The sequence below is a fragment of the Melospiza melodia genome, chromosome 16 (assembly GCF_035770615.1).
Source record: "Melospiza melodia melodia isolate bMelMel2 chromosome 16, bMelMel2.pri, whole genome shotgun sequence".
NCBI classification, from domain to species: Eukaryota; Metazoa; Chordata; class Aves; order Passeriformes; family Passerellidae; genus Melospiza; species Melospiza melodia.
This window is the reverse complement of record NC_086209.1, coordinates 14,047,047-14,071,438: the sequence shown is the minus strand read 5'-3', so window position 1 is coordinate 14,071,438 and position 24,392 is coordinate 14,047,047. Positions and strand designations below refer to the sequence as shown.

Here is a 24,392-nt window from a genome sequence, read left to right as displayed (position 1 = left end):
TGACAATGTGGTTTTACACCATCCAAGGGATTAAAGTTGTCCTTTGCAAACCAAAGCCTTCAGAAAGAGATTCCTGAAATTTCTGAGGTGCCCTCCATGCTGAAGGGTTGTAAAGCATTTGAACAACTTGCCAAATGGTGCAGGTGGGAGTCAGAGGGCAGAACCACCAGCCAGGAGCCCAAGTGCAAATTCAACAGTCCCAGGGATATAAAAGCCTGGGAAAGCTCAGGGATCCTGATTTTGCCATCATCCCATGATGATGCCTCTGTGCCATTCCCTGCCCCAGGGATGGGAGTGAGCAGCACAATCCCAGCTGGATGTGCTGCTCCTGGAGGAGCTTTTGGCACCAGCCTGGCTCTGCTCCCCAGCCCTGCTCCCGCAGGAGGGTCCCAGGAGCTGGGCTGGGGGCTCAGGGTGCACCCTGCAGCCCTCGGGGTGCAGCACCCCTGGCTGCTGCCAAGGCCATGAACAAACTGCTCTCAGAAGGTCAAGTGGCACGCGGTCACTTTGCTACAGATTTATTTCCGTGTGAATTAATGAAACAGTACACACAATTCCAAAAAAAAAAATCATCTTTTATAGGCCCATAATCCTTCTTTCACAGTACAACGCAACAGTAAAGGATTTAGTCAGTGTAAACAGAAGGTCCAATAGTGATCATCAGCTATCACAGATCAGCTGCACAAACACCACAGCTACGGGGTTAATGCCATTACCACACAAACTGACAGTACCAGTACAAATCATAACTTTACCTACAATGCTTTTTCATGTGCAAAAACCATGGAAATTCAATTTACAGAAGAAGGGCACCTTCTCTAAATCCTCGAGGGGGCTGGGAAGTGCCTCCTCAGGGCTGTCTTATCTATTTGGCAAAAGTCTCAGGCCCTGATTTTCCAAGGTACCCTCAGCTCCATCTGCAGCACAAAGCATCAGGGCTCTGCCTCTGCACACCAGGCATTCCTGTGTCCTCTGCTGCAGCCCAGCACAGGAAATAATCAGCTGAGGATGAATCCCATTCATTTACGAAATCACTCAATTTAAGCCCAAATTCATTCATTGACTAAGGCTATTCAAAACAGCCCTGATTATATTATCTATGGATCATAATGTAATCCATAAAATCACCATTGGTTAACTTTATTCTTTTCATGTAACTGAACTATTATTGGTGTCAAAAATTTGAGGCTTCTGCGTAATGTGATCACAAGTTCACAGTGAGTGGATAAATTACTGAAGTCAAAGGGTCACAGGAAGAGAGGAATGCTGCCACAGCCAAGAGAAAACTTCAGCTTGTGGCCACCTCGCAGCAAATTTGCACCTCAGCTGGGAATGCCTGGGAGGGAGCCCCGGGGCAGCAGAACTGTCCTGCACCTCCAACTCTGTAAATTGAATTCATAGTCAGGCTATACAGGAAAAAACAAGAGGTAGTTATTTATCATACCTCTTCAAAAAGGCAGAACAAACAAAAAACAGGATGTAGAAGTGATGCAGTAAACCTAAAATCAACAGGTTTCTACTTTTTTTTTTCTCCTTTTATTTTTTGTTTTTTTAAACACATGAAGTTAAGTTACAGACATCATATAAAATGCACACTCATTTTATGGAATTCCTGCATAGTAGGAAACAAAGGCCAGTGCTAATCCAACAGCTTTGTTAACAGCGGGATGCCATTTACAGGTGCAAGGAAGATGCCCCAAATATATCCAAATATAAACAGAGCATTACCTCCCTTCTAGGGAAGTCCTATGGCAACACTTACACATTTTGTTCAGAAGGAAAAAGAAAGCCTTTTCTTGGGGATAAACTGCCAAAATAATTATAGTTTCACATCCATAAATTTAAGGCAATGTTACTTAGACCTGAGAAAATGAAAAAAAAAAAAAAAAAAAAAACCAAATAGTGTAGATTTATTTTCTCAACTATAATATACACTTGAAACTTCAGGATTTTCTGTCTCCTCCAACTCTCAGGTGGTGCTGGGGAAAACAGCTGTGGGGACAGTGCTCTCAGGGTCAGATCCTGAGAGATGCAGACTTTGTTCCAAAGACAGCTAATGGAGCAGGGAGTGCTCGACTAACCTGGCTCTCTTTCATGTCGTTTCATTTTAAATATCTCTGTTTAAGCCCTCTGGAGAGGGTTAACTCCAGAATGGACCTGTAGTGCACCAGTAACCCTGAAAGGTTCGTATAGAAAAACTGTAGATAAAATAGACAATAAAACTACATACAGTAAATTTCCATTATTCCCCCTTTCCAGGATAAAAAAGATGCCAGGGTTAGCAGTTTGACTGCACCTTTAGCCACTCCCATAACTACAGAATAAATCCTTTAACACTAGTGTGAAATCGCAAATTGTTCTGTGCTCTTCCTTGAAAAATAAAAAACCGTAAATTAAAACCAAAAATCAACTCACAAACATTTGTCATTAAATGATAAGAGACACGAGAAAAGTCGGGTGGGGACTGCAGACACACAGCATGCTAAGGAGTTACCAAAAAAAGTGCAATGGTTTCAGACTCTGCGGGAGGACGGACGGACAGACGGACGGACGGCTCCCCTTCAGTACCAGCTGGATGCCTCTGGAGAGCTCCACAGGTACCTTGTGGATCTGCAGCCTTAAAGCTGGAGTCTGAGGTGGGCTGTGCTGCTCCACAGCCCCACGTGCAGCTCTGCACACCTTGGCTACATCTGTGACCGCAGCACGGGGACTCGCCCGCGCAGCCACACGGCCGCTCCCAAAGGTGAAATTTAGTTGCCAAAAGAGGATTTTGATGGCTGGTTCGAGAAAGCTGCTTGAGCCACAGCTGAAAGATGGACTGAGACCTAAAATCTGTGCACGCCTGGTGTAGTTTCTGTGGGATCGCCTCCTTCTCCTGAACACAACTAGAGACACCAACCATCCCTCTCTCCTGCTCCCATCCCTGCAGCCACACACCCGCAGCCCTTGCTGCCAGCTTTGGCTGGGGTCTGCCATGAGCCCACTAGAGCAGGGCTTGGGCAGAGGGTCACTAAGAAGCAGAAAGTCTCCAGGTACCCACAGTGAAACAAGTTTATCACCATCCACTGCCTGGCGAGAGGGTCTGTGAGCAGATTTTTTGCTGATACTTCAAATGTGACTATTCAAAGATCAGAGACCAAAAGAAACTCAACAATCCTCATCAGACTAGAAAGCAATTTCCACTGCTCACCAGCAACTCCCTACCCTCCTCTCCCAGGTTCAAAGGATGAACAGGGAGTCACAGCTCCTTTACTCACCCGCTGGGAACTAAACCCTTCATCAAACCACACATTAACGAAGCTCACTGTGTGCAAAAGACTCTGACGCTAAAACAGTTCCACCCTACATAGTGCAGTCAACACAGTTTTTAACTTAAATTTGCAGCTTGTCCTTTACAAGTGCTTGGCAGAGAATATTTATATTCTTTTGACACCATATAAATAATATTTATACAGCTTAGACATTTTGAGACATGCATTAGACTTTAGGTAGTACATACTTCTTGATCATATATGCAGATATTACTGTCAATGAAACCGAGCGACCTTAGGCCGGACCGTGCCTGGCGCTGTCCAGGACGTTTGAGGGCGGCTCCGAATCGTCCATGGGCAGCACCAGGCGTGTCCCCCGGATCACCAGCTCGTGGTCCCCAAAGGCCAGCTCCCTGTCCAGGGCGTCCTCAGAGCTGTTGCCCACGAAGCGCCGGGAGGCGCCGCTGGACGGCACCGAGTCGGCGTTGACCGCGGAGTCGCCGTAGGTCAGGCTGATGTCGCCGTCGTTGAGGATGAGGTCGGAGTCGTCGTCCTTCAGCTGCTCCTGGTTCTGGGGGGAAAAAAGGAGGGTCATAGATGTGTTTTATGAAAAATCCTTTTGTTAGGATCTTTGCTCCTGAGAAGCTGAGAGGCTGTAGAATTTTGCAGGCAGCCCCGACATGGGAAGAGATGAGAATCTGACTCCATGTTTCAGAAGGCTTATTTGTTATTTTATGATATATTATATTAAAAGAAAATTATATATTAAAACTATACTAAAAGAATAGAAGAAAAGATTTCGTCAGAAGGCTAGCAAGGAAAGAAAAGGAATGGAATGATAATATAATATAAATAATATATGGAATGATAATAAAATATTTGCTTTTACAACTAAACTTTAGGTTTGCTAATAAATTAATATATATATTATATTAAAACTATACTAAAAGAATAGAAGAAAGGATTTCATCAGAAGGCTTGAAAGGAATGGAATGATAATAAAATCTTGTGACTGACCAGAGTGTCCGAGACAACCGGACTATGGCCATTAATTAAAAACAACCACACGAGACCAATCACAGGTGCACCTGGTGCATTCCACACCAGCAGATAATTGTTGTTTACATTCTGTTCCTGAGGCCTCTCGACTTCTCAGGAGGAAATATCCTAGCAAAGGGATTTTTCAGAAAATATTGTGGCTACAAGAGGACTACTCAAGGACTCACCTCATACGCCTGTGGGCTCGTCAGGCACCGGGCAACAGGGCCACAGCACCCTGGGAGAGTGGTGGTCAGAGGGGGACCACTGTGTGTCAGGAGAGGCTTTAGGTAGCTACAGAGATGGTTAAGGAAAAAAGAGGAATGGGGCTGTGTTGGTGAGTAAAGGGCTGGGAGGGCAGCACTGAAGGACTTGGCATTGTGAGGAAATCACAGAAAGAAAAGAAACACAAATGTGTGGAAGCACAGAAGTTGTACTGGTGTGCAAAGAGAATGCAACCAAAGACAGCAGGACACAGTCCTGGTAAGATGCTCAACAGCACTGCTTGTCCCACCATCCTGTGCCCCTCAGCCTCACATCACTCCTCCACTAATGCACAGCACAGCATCTGGAAGGGAGGACAGGCATGGATCTACCAAGGGGAACTGCAAGTGTGAAAACCCCATCCCTTCCTGCCCACCTGCCCCTGGGATTAAGGACCCCCAGGATGCCAATCTTGGAGAGCCCAGCTTTGAACAGAACTGCTGCTGCCTTCTCACTGACAGAGGGTGGAAATTGTTATTTCTTGCAGCCCCAGACACGAGTAGGTGCAAACCCAAACACAGCAATGTCAGGGGAAAGCAAACACTGGCTCCCTGCTAAGCAGGGAGGAACTCCTGGTCCCAGTGAGAGCTGTCTGGCAGTGGGATCTGACTCAGCACAGGGAGGAGCTCCTGGTCCCAGGGAGAGGTGTCTGGGGTGGGATCTGACAGCACACTCCAATGCTGCCCAAGGATACTTGTGGTCGAAGTTGTACCACATGCGGAACAGCCAAGCGCTCTCAGCCTTCGTGCTCCTCCTCTCGCTCTCTGGGACACCCTGTGGGAGAGAAAAACAGTAAACAGGGGCAGGAAAACATGCCACGAGCTGGATCAGGGCCAGGAGAACCCACGGGACACTGGATTATCCCCAGGGGACACAAAGAGACACAGACTTCCCCATTGCCTCTTGAGAAGAAGCCTTTGGCTGGGTGTGTAAGGATGCTCACACCACAACAGGCTGCATTTAGCAGCATTCAACTGCCTCAGGGAGGTGGTAACAAAGCACAGAGTGACCATTTTGCTGCTAGAGCCTTCCACTGTCTGGCCCCAAGGTTTAAAGTGCCTCAGAGCCAGCAGCCAGACATCACATTTAATAGTGACTGACAGATCCAACCTCCATCAGATCTCGCCTGACGCTGCTGCATGCAAATAATTGTATGTTATGGGAACTCCAGGCTTCCTTTTAGTCAGAGAAAAAAAATATAAAACTGTTTGGACGGGACTGTGAATTACAATTACATATTTCACAGAAATCTGGCTTACAGATTTATGGCCCTGGGCTGCCTGTCACATTTGATGCTTTCTCTCTAGGAGGTGAACAGCCCAATAAATGGCTCTGAATAAAATGAATCTGCAAGGTGCAGAATCCACACTGAAACCAAGGAGAGCCACAGCCACAGCACAGCCAGCTGCAGACACATGAATGAGACAGCTGGAACCACAAGGGAGAAAAACTCCCAGGCTGTGGGGCTCCAGCACTGATCTCAGTGTGGTCAGTGGTTCTGGGGCTGCCACAGAACTACCCAGAGGAAAAGGGGTAGTAAGCAGGGGCTGAGGGTACCCATGGGTAAAAGGTGGGCAGATGCTACAAAAAAATGAGTCAGTAAATGGTTCCTGTACTGCCCTGGACACTGGGATGAGGCAGAGCCTCCATGTCATGCTCACTTTGAAATTTATTTCAAACCCAGCAAGGGAGAGACCGAATCTATTGGAGCAGCAATTGGAGAACTGACTTAACAGGCCAGCATTGCTTCTGTGCCCTTCTTTCCAGCTGAGTCAAAACAAGGCTCATGAGAACCAGAGAGCACAGAAAAGCTGTGACTGCAAACTCTTTCACAGGGGGAGCTAAAACCTCCTGCAGCTGGAAGGAAGCAGAGCACAGACAAAGCATTCACAGGGTCAGGATGTGACCCCAGCAGAGCACACTCACCACGTTCTCCTGATCCGCGTCCACACCGACCCTGCGAGGAGAGAACAGGCACAGAGTCACACACCAACAAGCACAGTCACACAGCACACCAGGGAGAACAGGCACAGAGTCACACACCAACAAGCACAGTCACACAGCACACCAGGGAGAACAGGCACAGTCACACACCAACAAGCACAGAGTCACACACCATGCCAGGGAGAACAAGCACAGAGTCACACACCAGGCCAGGGAGAACAGGCACAGAGACACACCCGGGAGAACAGGCACAGAGTCACATACCAACAAGCACAGTCACACAGCACACCAGGGAGAACAGGCACAGAGTCACACACCAACAAGCACAGTCACACACCATGCCAGGGAGAACACGCACACAGTCCCACAGCACACCAGGGCAGGGATCAGGGGAAGGACAATGCAGGATGTGCCTCTGCTCTCTGCAAGCCCAGCAGCCTGAGCAGGGAGCAGGTTGTGCAGAGCCAGGGCAGCCCACACTGACCGGATGTTGAGGCAGGACAGCATGGCCGTGGTGCCCCCGCCGAACACCCAGACGGTGAAGAAGACGATGAGCAGGGTGGTGCTGAACATCATCTGCCGCGCGTAGGTGGCCGTGTCGCGGATGGCCAGCGCAAAGGCCATGGCCCCACGGAGCCCTGAGGGAGGGGACAGCACACAGCTGGGTCAGCACAGCTCCCCATGGCCCCCAGGGCCAGCTCCCCACCTGGGGTTTGCATCCTGCTGTCCCCTCATGCTGGGACATCACCACAGTGATGGTTTTGTCACCCCTCTTTCTGAGCCCAGAAAGGCAAACCCTCCTCCTGCTCCGTGCCAGGTGCTTGAAGCAGGACAGGAGGAGCTCTGTCACCCTGATTTTTTAAGCTGTTCTAAAAGAATCATCCTCATATCCACATACAGAAACAACCAATGGCCCTCAACCTTCATAAAAACCACCAAATCCTGAAAATCATCAACGATGCCCTAATCGACCTCCCAGCACCATCAAATATCTCAACATGATGAAACTTCTGATGTTTACATTTTTGTAACAAACTTTCTTACACACTTTATGTAAATAACTGAATGTTTTGCATTCTTTTATGGAGCCGGAGAGATTTAATGGACTGTTTGTTTGTCCAGTGTCATTGGAGAGGTGGCTCTGTCACCCTCCAATCCACTGTCACTTTTAGAAATCTATAAATGTTGGAGTCAGAAATTAAAACTCTCTTTTTACCTTGAGAGAGCTGCATGCTCACATTGTGTTATTTCGTGTCCCATAGTAACAGAACTCATTCCTACATCTCAGACCACTGAGTCCCTTCCTGCCCAGGCTCCTCTCCCCAGACATTGCCCATAAGAGATTTAGAGTTGAATAAGGAATATTTCCAGCTTCTCACCATAAGGAACCACCATGAATACACCACAAACCCCTTCATTATCTAACAGCAGGCTGGGAAAGCAAAATACTCTTGGGAATTAGCTCATCCATCAGCCCCAATACCTGATTTCCCTCACGCTCCCACCCTGACATGGTCAAGAGGAAGGATGCAGTAACGTACCAGCAAACATCATCATGTGCTGCAAATTCGTTCCAATCTTATTTCTTCTCCCCAAATTCAGTAAAAATGACAATGGGTAAATATTGGCAGCTCTTCCTAGGAAGATAGCAAGCTGTATTTGCACATGTTAAGGAAATTGCTCTTCCTGTGTCTCCCATCACATCCCACCTGCACACAGAGCCAGTCTCTATGCCCAAAGGGAGCTGGGAGCTGCACAAACACTGGTGCTGTGGCTGCAAAGAAAACAATCCAGCCCTGAGTGTTACAGCACTGTGGGAAGAGCAGGCTACTGCCTCACTGAAACACAGCACACACTGCAATTCAGAATATCACACAGAGACAAGCACAAATAAACACAGGTAATGATGAAAGGACATGTTAGACAAGTGAGAGGAGAGAAAAAACACCATTCCCCACAGCGTGCTCTCTGCTGCCAGGTCCATTTTGCACCCCAAGAATTATTTGTCTTCTGTGAGGCTCAAGTTATCACAGCTATGACAACCCCTCTGACATTCCCCAGAATGCCACACTTCACAGCTGGGTCTGAAGCTTTAAGCCAAGTCTCATTCCCAAAGATTATTCAGCAAAATGAAAGCAGCAGCAGTTGAGAAGGAAAAAAAAATCTAATACTCTTTCTGTTTTCATAGCCTGCGAGATACAAGAATCACCAGCCCCTTCATATTGCTTTTTATCTTTGAAGCTGTATCTTTTAATACCAGCACCCAGATGGCAAAAATAATCTTGGAGCCAGTATTCAGCACAGCCTTGAATAATATGGAAAATGCTTCTAGCTTTTATGTTCTTTCCTGAACACCACAATTTGCATAAGAGACGTATTTCATGATCTCTCTCATGAATGAGCTATTTCATCAGCGAGTTAGCCAGTTCCCACTGAAGAGGCACAGCACAAAATTTCAATCTAACAGCCCAAATGGCATTTCTCTGCTCTCCACCCCTTCTGCCCCACTGCAACCCCATAAAAGCTGAGCAGGGAAATTCAGCTGAGCCTGCTGAAAACCCATGGACCAGCACTGGCAAAAATGTTTTGTTTACCAGTATAAACTTGCATCAGTGCTGACAAAGGGTGAAAATAATTCTGCACATCTAACTGGCTTCCCTGTGATGTGAAAAAAAATTCCTTCAAAATTCTTGTTTTTCTGAGACATACCAGGGCCCTTGTTCCCATTAGCATCAGCCTGCAGAACAGGAAATCCTTTCTCATGACATCATTCAGAGGCATCCACTGTGGCTGTAACTGTGCTGTTTGACCAAAAAAAGGCTTTTTTTCAGGGTTAACCAAGTGCACTAGCAGAGAAAAGAGGAAATAAATGGCTAAACCAGGCAGCCCCCCTTGGCAAAGCCCCTCCTGGTGGCACATGACAAAGCCTGGCACTGGCATCACAGTCACACTGAATGATGAGTCCCTGCAGCAGCTGATTCCGATGCCCACAAGAGGAGAGAAGACGGGGAAAAAAAACCAACAGAAAAGCTGGAAAAAGAATCTCCATCCTCTTAAAATAACCAGCAAAGGCACCACTCACCACTACATGGCAGAAATCCCCTTTTAAAAATAAAGCTAGACTGACTGAAAAAAAAACCAAACCCACTCATTTGAAAGAAAAACAGAAATTGGGAATGAGGCACCTCTCCCTTTCTTTCTGTCTTATAAATTGGGCTCCAAAGGATACAAAGGCTCCCACCACAAAGGTAGGGTTGAAGACATGGTTCTGGAAGGTGAACAGTGCAAGTCCCATGTAGGAGAAGATGAAGTTTTCTGCCAAGAAATTCAGAAGCTCAAACAACTGGAAGAGAAAAACAAATTAAAAGTGAGTTAGACATAATATAGATTTAACAAGAAAAGCATGTTAGCCCATCCATCATGCAATAAATGCTTCTGCAGAAGCAACCCTAGTGAAATGCAGATGTAAGAAGACAGATGCACCTAATTCTGGCTAGAGGGAAGGGAAAAAAACCTGAATTTGAAATTCAGAGAGGCTGAAGGGGTCTGAGGAGTTCTCACCTGCTTAGTTCTGTGTTGTGACTCTGTAGATAAGTTGTTATAGGTATAATGGGCCTGTGTGATCCCACAGAAGAGCACAGCCACCACACCTGGGGAGCAGAGCATCACATTAGAGTCCTGGTCAGGAAAAGGGAGCTGAGCTGCACCCAGGCCTGGAGGGAACTGAATGCAGGAACCCCAGAACCCAGAATCACTGAACTTGTGCAGGCAGAGGGAGAGCCCTGGCTGCAATCAGTACTGAGGGAAGCAGAACTCAGTGGCCCCATCATGCCTGCAGATGTCCATGGCAGGGGCAGGGCTGTGCTGGAGCTTGCCTGTAAAGCCACACGCCTCAGCCAGCAGGAACGTGCTCCAGGACATGAGGAAGAACAAGCCAGTCTCCAGCAAGGGGAACTCCCGAAGCTTGGTGAACTTGGTGACGTTGCAGATGGTTAAGGACAATTTGGAGAGACATTATGCAGGCTATGAGCATATCAAATTCCAATTGTGCACCACAGCTACACAGTCTGCCCCTAAAAAGGTTATGGCACCGTCCTTCATTAATTTAGGGAAAACAAATTAAACATCTGGGTGAAGTGCAGTGCAGCAAAAAATAAATAAGCTGTTATGCAAACACTTGGGAAAAAAACCAAACAGTGAAAAGGATATTAAAGCTGTCACAACTCCAGTAGCTGCTCCCATTGCAAAAGATCCACTGAATATCCCCAGGAAGATCCCGATGGACTTGAACATGGCCGTGACATCAAATGTGTGGCTGTTGTCACCCGCTGGCTGATAGGCAACTATTGAGCTGCAGGAGGAGGGAAAGCACAAGAACAAATCTGCTCAGTCTGGAGGGAGAGGCACCTCACAGTGCTACACCAAGCCTTGCAAAGTGCTACAGCTGCTGCAAACACCGAGCCTGAGCAGCCAGGGAGGCACAACACCCTGCAATCCCTGGGATCACAGTGCACAGGGGCTGCACTCCCTCCCTGTCCTGGGGAGTTTGGGATCAGCCACCCCCCAGGCTGGATGTGCAGTTATTCTGGACATTGGAGAGCAGGGGACCAAAGCCCATGCCCTGTGTGACATGTGGTGTTTATGGTGGTATCTGGGGGGTTGGCACCAGCTCTCTCGAATGCCAGGTGCTGTGGGACCCCGAAGCATTCAAGTGGGAAATCTCCATTTCTCCAGCAAGGCAGCTGCTGTGAACATCCCTGGAGAGCTGTAACGGCTCCTGTTCTGCCACATTTAACGTGCTCTGCATTTAGTCTGCACTGCTCTGAGCTCCAAAGTGCAATTCCACAGGGCAGCCAAGGCAGACAGTGCCATGCACAGCAGCAGCACCATTCCCTGCATCCACCAGACCTCAACAGACCTTTGTGGTGAGATGGCAAACAGGCCTGCAGTGCTCTCAGTCTGCTCCTTCCTAACTCCTGATGAGCTGAGCCTTGCATTAGTCACTGTTCTACCTGGAAAGGCTGAGATACAGGGGGACCCTAATCCAGCTCCTAAATCCCATTTATTATCTCCTTACATCACTTTCCTTGCTGTAAACTTCTTGGAAACATTAACTTCCTAGTCAGCAATCCCTGGGCTCACTCTGGTAAAACTCCTGGATGTGAACTTTAAACGTTTGCTGTTAAAACTGCTCAGAACAGACACTCACTGCCCTGCACACACATCTTGCAGCTTTCTCCCCTAACTCTACACCAACATTTTTCTGCAACAGAAATTACAAACCTCCCCTTTCCAACACAGGTAATTTGTTAAACTTTCCTGCTTTTAATAGAGCTCATTTTTCTGCATTGCCTTTTACACTGCAAGCTGCAGATTTCTCTGTGCTTTAATTTTCATCAATTCCATCTTATACTCCTCATTCACCAACATGTTTTTATTCTGTTTCACTTCCCCTCCATAACCAACTCCTTGAATGTTGGTTTTGTGGTTTTGCATTTTAACCTCTTACAGTTCTCCTTCTGGTTTTGTTTTTGCATTGCCAATAAGACACTATTTCCAGCTGCCCTTTATTTCCCCTTTTGCTGTCCATGGGGCTTCCTGTGGTGTTTAATCCCTGCAAGTCCTCCCTTTGGAAGAAGCAGGTTGGGATCCTGCAGCTGCATTTACCCTTCTGCTCCCAAACTGCAGCTCTGGCACCTCACTGCCCACCAGCTTTCAGTTCTGGGTTCAATTCCTCTTCATCCTGCAGCAAGCTCCTGCTGCCAAGCCACACCAGGCCACGACAGGAACAGAAAGGCACAGATCCTGCTCCTTAAGCACAGAACAAACATTTGCCCAGGGCTCAAAGCAGGAGAGGAGCCTTGGGGCACCCAGACTGGGCACAAGCCTCTGAAGAGCCCAGCACCCCATCATCCCCTGCCTGCAGTGCTGGGGCAAAATAAAATAACTGCTGAGTGAACCCAGAGCTGCTGCCTTGGTGCAAATTATCCTGTTTTGGGAAGGGGGTGGCCTGAGCTCAGCTCGTGGAGAGAGGAAAGCAGGAAATCAGAGCAACAGCTCCAGAGCTGGCACTGAAGCAGAGCAAGAGGCAAATCCCTGCCGAGATCCACCAGGAATTCCATTCCTCTGAAGCTGAATCCACCCACTCCCACCCAGAACCTGCCATAGGGAAGATAATGAGTTCTTTTTGCCAGCACAGGCTGAAAGACCCCATCCCCTCCTCTCTCATGACCACTTCTGAAACCCAGTCTGGCTGTGCAGCGTTTGCTCTCACACCAGCAGTGACACATCCCGCAGAAAAGCCAGAGTGAGCAACACAAAGAGTTCCAGAAACCCCAACAGAAACACTCGATTCAGTAAATACAACACACAGCTCAGTGTGTTACTGCTGCCTCCAGTGAAACCCACACAAGCAGCACACTGGAGTGACAAGTATTCCAGAAATATTTTCTCCATTAGTCTCAGCTATATGTTAAGCTGTCACCATTGCAGGTATTATATATTACTGAACAAATTGCAGTGATGACAACACAGTGAAAATGCAGATAAAATATGTCCTGCATGCAAAGGACATAAAATATTAAAGAATATAAAACATTCCTTAAAAAGGCAGCAAGTTTCCCATGTGTTCAGGCAAGGGCATTAACTCCAGCTGTAAGAACGTTAACTCCTCAAAGTGGGGAGAGAAAGGAAACAGCTGCTTCACCAGCTATTATATATATATATATATATATATATATATATAAAATAACTGCTGAGTGAACCCAGAGCTGCTGCCTTGGTGCAAATTATCCTGTTTTGGGGAGGGGGTGGCCTGAGCTCAGCTCGTGGAGAGAGGAAAGCAGGAAATCAATCACCCAAACAAAAGAGGGGTTTGCAGGTGGGAAGCAATGCAGGCAGGAGCAAAGCCATCAGCAAGGGGTTTCAGTGGGATCTTGTGGCTGAAAAGGAGACTTGGTGCTTTTCCTGTTTCAGAGGGGTATAAAAACTTCCCACAAAAGCAAAACAAACCCATCCATCACGCAGGGGGAAGTTGTAAGGGCAATGTGGAATCCCAAGCAGCGGTAAGCAATGAGGACATGCATCAGGGTGTCACCACAGCTTTTTGGGACACTTAGATGCTCTTGCAAACACCCATTGTTCCTATTTTACAGGGGCAAGGCCAAGAGGCTCCCTCCAGCTGCTGACATGTAACACAGGTAACAATTGTACATAAAAGCAGGGGACACTTACGAAGACAGCACGATGGCAACGGCATCGTTGAGGACACTTTCACCAAAGAGAAGGGCATAGAGCTCCACATCCACCTGCAGCTCGTGGAATATGGCAAGGACAGTCACTGACAAACAGAAAAATAGAAAAATAGAGAGACATTCAAAAAGGTGCTGTTATCTTGATGTAATCAAAGACTAAATGTCCCTTTTAGAAAGCTGCCTTCCTGCACATCTGTGCCACTGCTGCGATGCTGCCAGCTGCCCCTCGTGCTCTCTTGGATAGTCTTCCTTCTGCTCTTTCAGATTTGGATTTGATTCATTATTTCCCTCCTCCTTTCACTAAAACACGTCTTGGCCTATTGAATCTTTTGCAGGCAGACACAAACAAACTCTGCTCTGAGCTTCCCAGGGTCTGAGCTCATGTGCTGGGCCACAGTACCAGGCTGGCATGAGCCACCCAGCTGCAGGGATGCTCTCAGCTCAGAGCACCAGGGAGAGCCCTCCTGCACCTGCAGAAGGCCAGAAGGATCAGGCTTGTCCAGGATGATGACTGCTTGTCCTTTCCATTCCTGATACTCTCAGAGAAATCCTTGGATTCAACACATTCTAAGTGCCAGCACAGACACACAACGTTTCAGATCTGACTGGAAACAGCCAGGCATCAGCTCAAACCCCATGTGGGGGTTTCTGTGATTTAGGACCACATGGCAGAGATCAGAGTTCCCTCAAGCTCTTCTGTGATCCAGCAACTCCAAGAAGATAATGGAAAGCAGCAGGTTTTGCATGTCAGCCTCACAGAAATATCACAACATCCAAAGCAAGCAGGATGGTGCATCAGGCACAGTTCAGGCTGAGGGCTGAGCCAATTCCAAACAACTTCTGTGAGTCTTTTCAAACAGCACTCAGGGCACACTGAGGGGAGTTTAACCCATTTATGCACAGGGAAATGCTCCATTTCTACCTGTGAAATCTTCTTGCTCCTATTTTAAGCCCAAAGAAGGGACATGACACCGACAGCTCATCTGCAGCATTTCTCAGCATTAGAAGATTTGCAGCCCTGCTCAGCAAAGGGCAGGAGCAAACAGAGCCATTTTTCTGGCCCTGTGTTTTTGCATTAAATGAGAGCATGCAAGTGAACAGCTACCACATACCAGCTACCACGAACTAACTTCAATTATTTGGACAAGGCATGTTTTTCACAGTTTTGATTTATAAAGTGCATGAGTAAACCAAGGTGTCACTACTCCTCAGTACTGCTCATTAAGGTGTCTCATTAATCTAATTTCAATTAGATTAGCCCCTGTCAAAATCCAACCAAACTGGAAGCAAGAGAAAGTAGCTAAACTAACTAAAACTATCAACTGAACCTTCCTCACATTACACATCTTGTTCTGCAACAGCTGCTGGCACAGGGTGGCAGAGACACAGTGACAAACCCCAGCAAAGTCAACAGAGAGGTTGCCTAGGACTTTACTACAAATAAGGATTCAGGAAAGCAGAGGTTTGGAAACTGTATTGTACATAACTGAAGAAAATTAAAAAGCACAGAGACAAATCTGACCTCTAAGAATGTCACAAATAAATTAAGCTCCAAAATTCAGAATGAGGGAACTCACAGGTGTTTCAGACTTTCTTCCCCGCTGCCCCACAAGTCAAACCAGCCCAAAATGTAGGGAAAGCCTGTAACCCACCTGGGTCAGTGGCTGACACGATGGCCCCAAACAGGAGGCAGTCAGTGAAGTAGAAATCTCCCCCGAGCTGCCCGGTGACTTTCATCAGCGCCACGCAGCCGTACACCACGGAGCTGGGGAGCACAAGAGGCAGTTACACATCTCTGCAGGGCACTAAAACAACATTCACCTGGCCTTGCTTTCCCTGCAGTTACCAGATTAAAGCCATCCAAATGCCAGAACAACAAAGAACTGCATGGGATGCACAGAGCCTGGTGAAACCCCAGGGCAGTGATCTTGGAGGTGAATGCTGGACCACACACACCAAAGCACCCTCTGAACTGGAGCACAAACGTGGTGCCAGGAGGGAACTGGGACCAGAACTCCTCCAGGAGCACAACATGCCTAAAGAAAAGCAGCAGCCATGTTTATGGGGTCACAAGATAACTTTGCAGTGCTGCACATTACACAGTTCAGTGAAGTCACTTTGGACTGACTCTGAAATGCCCAAAACTTTCAGTGAGGAGCAGATAATGCAGATGCTGAGTTTGCTTGAATCCACTGGACTCCAGTGGAGAACACCCTGTGTCAGCCTGTGGGCTACTGTCCAGAGTGGGAACCATCCAGCAGCCTCTGCACTGAGGGATAAACAATTTGAAACACATCTGTGCTCACTAGACACCCACCTCTATAATCCTGCCCTCTACTCTTGTGCTTGAAGTTTAGGAGGCCTTATGCTTCCAATAATTTGAAGTTGCTGATTTATCAAATTTATCAATTTTCTCTGAAGTGTGAAACTTTCCTTGCCATAAACAAGTGTTCTCATGGGATGCTCAGATGCTGAGAGAGCACTTCACAATTAGACAGCAACCACCCAGCCCACGCAGCAGAAGTTTGCACAGTAAATAGTTTTATTTGCTGCTGCTGAGCAGCAGCAGAGCCTGTGTGACCTTTCAGGGCTGGGATTAGCAGCTTCAGCTCCAGGCTTAGAGCACTTCTACCAAGCACAGCTGAAACCCCTGTGGAAGAACCAGACCAGCTCCATCTACTCACCCAATCACCAGGCAGGAAATGGCAGTGCCAAGGAAAGCATATGCCAGGATGGATCCCAAGTTTCTGAAGAAGTGCCTCTAGCAGGAGAAAAAAAATCAAAAACTGAATTATATTTTGCTAACAATTTGTTTCAAGCCTGCACAAGCACCCACAGTGTCCACAGCAACTTGGACCCAGCTCAGACACCATGAGCTGGACAGGCACAGGGTGCCCAGGACAGCCCAGTGCCAGACCAGGAGTTAATGCAGCATTAATAAACATGAATGTGCCATGTTCTCATAGCTGGGTGTTTAATAAGGTGCCATTCCAAGCCCTGGGAACTGATTTCCTAACCCAGCAGCATTCCTCCTTCCTTCTCCCGCAAGCTAAACTGCATCATTCCCCTCTCCTTCCAAGTCAGCATTTCAGAGAGCTGCTGCTTTCTAAAACCTTCCCACACTCCCATGTGCTTGGAAAGCTGGGATGGCTGAAATGGCCTGGCTGACCCCAAAAACCCCTGCTGGGAAGAGATGAAGTCACTGACCCTTCCCAGGGCAGAGGGGCAGACAAGAATGACAGGGGCACTCTCAGCTCTGCTTCCCACAATCCCACATTTGCTGGGTAAAAGCATAGCCACCCCCACAGCCTCAGCCTGCTGAGCAAGCATTAAAGCATTCACAAGTATTAAAAATTCTCTGGAGGCAGAGGAACTAAAAACATCAGCACTGTAAAGGCACGTACCCTTTTCAAGCTGTAGCCTGCATAAAATATAATGGGGGGAAGCAAAATGTTGAAGAATACTTCAGGATCAAAAGTCACCTGTTAAGAAAGAAAAAAAAAAAAACAACCAACAGTAGAATGATTTGTTAAAATTTTGCAAGACAAAATACAAGAAAGTAATATATGGAGGAAGCACTGTACTCCCACCATGTGAAACCTGTTGGGTCTGGGATCTTCTGAAGACAAATCCCAGAGCTTAAATGAAGATAAGCTAAAACTAGAGTTTCATTACATTGTGCTCAACACATAAATTACTGCTCATCACAATCACAAGTTAAAAAACCAAAATAAAACCATTTAATGTAGCACATGCAGGACCCATCCCCATGGAGGGCGCGGGAAGCACCGCTCACCTCCCCAGTCACTCCTCCCTTACCTTCCTCAGCATCTCGTTATCCTGGACATTGTTGAGCTCCTGGGCACTGATCTCCCCCTTCAGGGTGTACTCATAGAACTTGCCACTGACGTTGACCAGCAGCGTGGCAGGGCTGCTCTGCACCTGGCAGCTCAGGGTGACGTTGTTGACGTCGCTGGGGACGTGGATGCCGTAGCGCAGGACCACGCCGACCAGGACACCTGGGAGGGACACAGCTCTGTGAGACAAACCACAGCACACCCCAGAGTGATGATCCCTCTCTGAGCATGGATGCAGCACCAGGATCCTGGCCCCTGCTCAGCTGCTGAGCACAGCCACAGCCCAATAACTGAACTGAATCATTCTTGTCCCTGTGAGCCAGGCAAACACTCCGTGCTCATGGAGAGTTCCTAACACAGACATGGACAAGTCCTGAAGGATTTGAACCACCCAGCAATCAGTCAGAGCCTCACTACAGGGCAGCCAACATTGAGGGCACTTTGGGTTTTTTAAGGTAAGCAGCTCACACTGCTGGGCCAGGCGCTGCTCGCATGTGCCCAAACTGTGCCCCTTGCACACATTGAAACCTGACATTGATCCATTAAACCCTTCACTTTGGCAGAGATTAAAGATGATACCCAGCAACCACCCTGATCACTCTGAGGCTGCAGCATCATGCAGCCTCGTCCCAGCCCTCCCTGTCTTTATAAAACCACATTTTGAAATATAAACACATAAAACTGTTTCCCAATCCAGGCTGAACCACCTAGATCTACTCCTTGCCCCTGCAAACTTCAGCTTTGCACCACAAACATCAGCCCCAGGGCAGCCCCATGAGGCAAGTCTGCCTCCAGGTCAGCTAAGGAGGGGAATTTTGGGGTTAATTTGCAAGTCAGCATTTTTCTTTTGTTGTCTGAGGTCTCGAACCCAGATTCAAGTGTGTTGAGTGCTCTCCTGGCAGAGTGTTTCGACATCTGCAGGCTGGGGAAGAGGGGTGTCCCACAAGACACCTTTCCATGTAGCCTTCAGCACAAAAGGGTTTGGAAACTCCTTGACTGAGGCGGCCCCAAGCTGCCACAGAAATCCTGGATCCCAACCCCATCCCTGAACCACACATTTATGAAAAGCTTTCAGCCACGTGGGAACTGAACCCAGACCGCAGCGCTCTGAAGGCTTCTCCATTTGCCTCCCAGGACACTCCTGCTCCTGATTGCTGCCTTAATTAAAGCCTTGCTCTGCTCTCCTACAGGCAGGGCACAACCCTGGCAGGAACACCCAACTCTTCCTGTGCCACCACTCTCAGGGCAGAGCCTGGCAGGACACTGTGGGGCCACAGCTCGTTCAGCACCTCCTGCAGCCAGCTCCTGATCAGCCACACACTTTTGGACTCCTCCTCCCTTGGCCACAGCTTTTCCAGGATAAGATTTGCCATTTTTCCTGATGGTGAAAAGAAAAGCTCCCACCTCCCATCTCAGGGGTGCCACACACAGCAGGGCCACCAGAGCACACGCCCAGGCCATGAGCACAGGCAGAGGAGTGGCTGCACACAGTCACCACTGCTGACCTAGAACAGCTCAGCTCAGGGACTGGGCAGACCCAAACTTTGGTCTAATACAGCACTTTGCAGCACAGGTGAGCTGAAAGGCTACAGATGCTTTTAAGCCATGCACCATCAACCAAGTGCTCACCACTCTGGACTTTATCCTCCCCTTATCACCCCAAGGGCCACAGAACAGCTCCCTCTGGGCACTGCCAGCTCCAGCAAGGAGAGGTCAGGGCCCATCACACTGTGCAGAGCAGCTGAGGGCTCTTTTACACCACCATCACTTACAGGGGACACCAAAAGTAATTCTTTAGATTACTTTTCTGTTAGTCCCTGCTCCTGTGATCTTCCAGTGCTCCAGAAATAAAAGTATAGAATGAAAGCAAGTGTGTCAGCACATCATGATGCCACAGCATGTATTCACAGGAGCATGTGGCAGTGGCTGCAAGGCACCACAGCAGTGGGACAGAACACCCCATTTTCCTTTCACCCAGCAGATGACAATCCTAGAGATACCAGGGGAAACAACCAAAACCCTTCACTGGGTCAAAAGGAGTTTCAAAGGGTTATTTACATCTGCTTATGGTTATTAAGGTGCACCATGCTTTGCAGCCCTTGAGAACTGCCTGGAGAGACTTTTAAAAAGTTTTTTCTTAAAAGAAAAACTATTTCAGAGGTTCATGCAGAAATCAGAAACCGGCAGCTGCCTGCCCTTGCTCAGATGGAAGGAAACCCACCCAGTAACCATTTAACACCCAGGCTAAACACTGTGAGAGGAGAGACCCCACAGAGGAAGGAGGGACAGACAGGAGTCCCTGCTGTGAATTCAGAAGGGATCCTGAGTCACTGCCCCTCCACCCTTAATCCCTGTCCCAAAGCAGTGCTACATCTGATAGCACCCCTGCTCCTCTGCCATCTCCTTATCCAGGCACCTGCTCCTGGCCCCGTGTGCCAGCCAAGCTCCAGACAGGGCCAAATTCCCCCTCTGACCAGGAATGGGGTAAGGGAAAAGTGACAGATAAACCTACAACATCTGCCAAAGACCCCTGTTTGGGAGTGCCCAGATCATACTTTTTGTTTTGCTCAGGAAGAGGCTGCCTGGGAGGCTGCACTGGGGACAGACACCCACCCGCAAATACACAAATGCACAAATTGCTCCTGGGCACTGAGTGTGACCCTGCCACAGAGACACTGGCAGAGTTACCTGCAGGGAAAGCATCCTGCTGCTCTGCTGCACACCAATTATCCCACCCACATCAAATGGCCCCACCAGCAGCCCCTCCTGCCCCATGGTGGGTCTGACCAACCCTCCCTACCCAACGATGCTCACGGGAGGCACCTGGCACAAACCCGACCTGGTTTTCCAGGCACCAGCCCAGTCCTGAGCTCAGGACACCTAGAGCAAGCCCAGGGGACCCTGTGGGTGCTCCTGGTTCTGAGAGGCTCTCAGGAAATGGTTCAGACTCTCCTGGCACTCTCAGGGCTGCCCCAGCAGCAACCTGTGAGCCAGCATCGACAGGCTCCTGCTGCCAGGAGCTTCACAAAACTGAGCCCTGGGAGGGAGCTGAGCTGAGCTGAGCACAGGGAACACAGCACTGAGGAAGCTGCCAGCTGAAAGCTGCAAGGAGTTGAGGAGCTGAAGGCAAAGCCGGCAAATTAATTGAGTTCTTTTATGCAAAGTGCAAGAGATTATTTTCATTGCATTTCTCCCGACTTCATTAAAAAGAACAAAAGCCCATGGGGTTTTTTTTTTTAAGGTGCTGTTGAACATTTCCGAGGTAATGTTTTAAATGAAGACTAATATATCACCAACCCCAGCACTTAACAACAATGGAAGCAGACAGGATCCCCAGGGGAGCATTAATCTGGACACCAAAAGGGAAGAAAAATGTAACAGCTGAAGACATCCTGACAGCAAGCAGTTTAGAAACACACGATTCACAGGTCAAGTGGGAACAAGCACAAGGAAACTAAACTTTTAGAGAAGCTCCTGCACATCCACCATCAGACTCTGAGAAGAACTGAAACAAAATTGTTCAATTAATCATCCTAAATGCTGGGCACCTCAGATGTGGGAACCTTATTTTAAACACTGAAATGAAGCTTAAGGGCTACTAAGCATCTATTGTCTATAACTGAAATTACTCCAGTTGGTGTCCAGCTCCTGAACATCAGCTCTGAGCTGACAGTGTGATGTGCATGACAGAAATCCACCCGGAGCAAGAGCTTACAACTTGCAGTAAAAACAAAGACAGCAAAGAAACTAATGTGTTTTGCCAAAAGAGATATATGCACAAGTTTTGACTTACTTACTGAGTTTTTTTAAACAGAAAAAGACAAGCTTTTGCAAATTGCTCCTCTTGTTCAGATTTCAGGGTCTGTTTTGCACATTTTCAGTGAATTTCCTTGGGGCTAAAAGCATCACAGGGAGCCAGGGACAGGGATACCTCCCTTATTCCCTGCAGATTTCAAGTTGTCACAGTAAAACAACAGCATGTCACCACTCCTTGGGAATTACATCCCTTCTCCTATGACACCTGCCACTACCTGAGAAGCAATGCCAAAAGCCTTGACGCTGAGGAAAACTTGGGATTTTCTGCATGATCAGACAGGTGACATTACTGATTTCACCAGCAGTTCCCTAAGCACAGTCTGCAGAAGAGCAGACAGAAAAGGTGCATTTTATGGATCAGCAGGAGACTGAAACAACCCAGGTTGTGCTCTGAGAATAAAGTGAGCACTCGGGTACGTCAGGGAGGATAATCAAGAGGGAGAAATGCCCAGGAGAAAAAGAACAAGATAAAGGGCAAGTGCGAAAGCATGAAAGGAATAGAAAGTGAAAGCTCTGGGGCAGCAGGAGGGAGAAGACCTTCCATGCTGGAATCATGTCCTCCCACAGCACAGCTCCGGTCCCAGGAGGTGACCATCCCCACCCTGGGCAGGAGGCCAGAAACACCTGAACCCCCCCTGAGCAGTGGCTGGAAGGAATGTGAAAATGCAGAGCAGTATTCTCTGCCCCTGGAAAAGCCGAGCAGTATTTTGTGGCCCTGGAAAAGCAGAGCAGGATTTTGTGTCCCTGGAAAAGCAGGGCAAGATTTTGTACCCCTGGAAAAGCAGAGCAGCATTCCATGCCTGTGCAATGATACAAGGGCCTCCACCCCTTCATTTGGAAGGACACTTCCAATTAACTGAAACTTGGGATCACAAAAGCCAGTGGCCCAAACAGGTCAAGTCACAGCCTCTGGATCAAAGCTTTCTGCTGGGTGGGAGATTCAGCCATGTCTGGCTCTGTGGGGTCACACATCACCCCCAGGCAGCAAGGGCCACACAGAGGACAGGCACTAACTACAGCACGCAGCAGGAGATGCCTTCTCAACCCTAAATTCAACAAATCATCCCTAGATACAGACCCACGGCCACATTAATCATTCCCCAGCACACCTCCCAGTCCTGCTTTGGTTGATTCAAAGTCATGCCAGATAATCCAGGGAGAGCCATGCATGGTCCTGTCATACCCTGGTTCAGGCCACTTCACAAGGCCATGTCACATCAGGAAATCACATTAAAACCCAAATGTCTACAGCCCCACTGCACTGACCCCCAGCCTTGCTCTGCTTCCAGTGGGATACACATGGGCTCCTCTCCAAGAGGTCCTGTCATAGCAGGAGGAGGAACTCTAAAGGTTGTGCACAAAGGTCCCCAGGCAGCAGGACAGAAGGCTGCTGGCTCTGCAAGCCCCTGAGCGTGGCAAACATGGGAGAATCCCCCAAATGGCCTCTCCACTCTTCTTGGGCAGCTTCTGGAAATCTGGATGCTCTAAACACATGTTGGAAACACAGCATGTGGTTTCACAGAATGGTTTGGGTCACAAGGGGACCTTGATGATCATCCAGCTCCAAACCCCTGTTGGCAGGGACACCTTCCACTGGACCAGGTTTCTCAGAGCCTCAACCATCCCGGGATGAAAGGCTCCTGACCACTGAAACAACAGCTGCTGTGTGCTGCCCCAGGTCCCCACTCTCAACCCTGGGGCAGGTGAGTGTGACCTGCCAGTGCTTGGTGACGTGGGAGCCCATGACCCTGCCAGCTTCACCCTCTGAGGCCGTCTGGAAAAACCCAACCAGCTCCTCACTGCCAGAGATTTGGGAGTAACTCAGCCTTCGAGAGCCCTCCATATCTCAGGTTTGGAAAACAACCAACTCTCCCTCCAGCACCACCCAGATAAGGCTCAGCAGCATGGGGCTGTGCCGGTGACACCGCTGCACACACAGAGGATGTGTCGTGTTCCCAAACAGCCCCAAACCAGCCCTGGGGGAGCCACCAGGGGAGAACGGGAGGGATCCCACCGACCGGGAGAACGATGCTGTGCTGGTCCCACTCGGGGCTTGCCGGCCCCGCAGCCAGCCCCATAGCCAGCCCCGCAGCCAGCCCCATAGCCAGCCCCATAGCCAGCCCCATAGCCAGCCCCATAGCCAGCCCCGCAGCCAGCCCAGCCCCGCAGCCAGCCCCATAGCCAGCCCCACAGCCAGCCCCATAGCCAGCCCCGCAGCCAGCCCAGCTCCATAGCCAGCCCAGTCCCATAGCCAGCCCCGCAGCCAGCCCAGCTCCATAGCCAGCCCAGTCCCACAGCCAGCCCCATAGCCAGCCCAGTCCCATAGCCAGCCCCATGGCCAGCTCCGGGATGCCCGGGAAGCCCGGCACCGGCCGGGATGCGCTCCCGGCGCTCGGGGCAGCTCCGCCCGGTGTCCCGGGAAGGGAGCGCGGGCTGCACGCGTGAGGAGGGCACCGCTCACCGTAGATCATGGCCAGCCCGGTCTCGTGGAGGAAGCGAGCGCGGCGGTGCTTGAAGAGCCAGATGGTGAGGATGGTGAGGGTGAGCAGCAGGATGAAAACCAGCAGGTTGGCGCTGTCCTGGCGGTGACTCTCCTCCGCCGCCTTCTCGGACACGATCTCCTCCTCCAGCGCCCCGGGACGCGCCGCCGCCACCTCGGCGCCCGCCGCCCCCCGCGCCCACAGCCCCGCGGCCGCCGCCAGCACCGGCCCCGGCCCCGCCATCGCCCCGGCACCGGCCCGGCCCCGCCGCCACCAGGAAGCGGCTCTGGGCGCAGGCGCCGGGGGCGGGAGCAGCGCCGGGAGCCCGGATAGGGACGGGCCGGCAGCGACGGAGCGGGAGAGGGGCGGCGGGAACAGCGGGGAGGGGGCGAGGGCGGCGCTGGGAGCTCCTGAGGCGGGGCTCGGGAGGGGAAGGCGGGCCGGGGGCTGCCGTGAGCACTGGGACGAGCCCCAGGGAACGGGATGCGA

General features: G+C 49.4%; 1 protein-coding gene across 1 annotated transcript; it reads right to left on the bottom strand.

Annotated features, from left to right (window-relative positions):
- Window positions 1-502: 502 nt before the first annotated feature.
- Window positions 503-24,161, bottom strand: SLC9A6 (solute carrier family 9 member A6). Its single transcript, XM_063170723.1, has 16 exons — window positions 23,885-24,161; window positions 17,570-17,769; window positions 17,155-17,232; window positions 16,435-16,511; window positions 15,403-15,515; window positions 13,731-13,836; window positions 10,707-10,848; window positions 10,373-10,478; window positions 10,059-10,147; window positions 9,727-9,840; window positions 8,039-8,150; window positions 6,982-7,135; window positions 6,480-6,510; window positions 5,248-5,327; window positions 4,478-4,583; window positions 503-3,822 (listed from the first exon to the last, which is right to left on the bottom strand). Exons 1-16 carry the CDS (start codon window positions 24,144-24,146, stop codon window positions 3,547-3,549), a joined length of 2,046 nt encoding a protein of 681 aa, XP_063026793.1. The 5' UTR covers window positions 24,147-24,161; the 3' UTR covers window positions 503-3,546.
- Window positions 24,162-24,392: the final 231 nt, after the last annotated feature.

Coding starts and splice junctions, on each gene's coding strand:
- SLC9A6 (XM_063170723.1), bottom strand. CDS start 24,146: ATGGCGGGGCCGGGGCCGGTGCTGGCGGCGGCCGCGGGGCTGTGGGCG. Junction 10,849..13,730: donor GTTGCCATCGTGCTGTCTTC/GTAAGTGTCCCC, acceptor CTCCTCCTGCAG/CTCAATAGTTGCCTATCAGC. Junction 10,148..10,372: donor TGAGGCGTGTGGCTTTACAG/GCAAGCTCCAGC, acceptor TCTGCTCCCCAG/GTGTGGTGGCTGTGCTCTTC.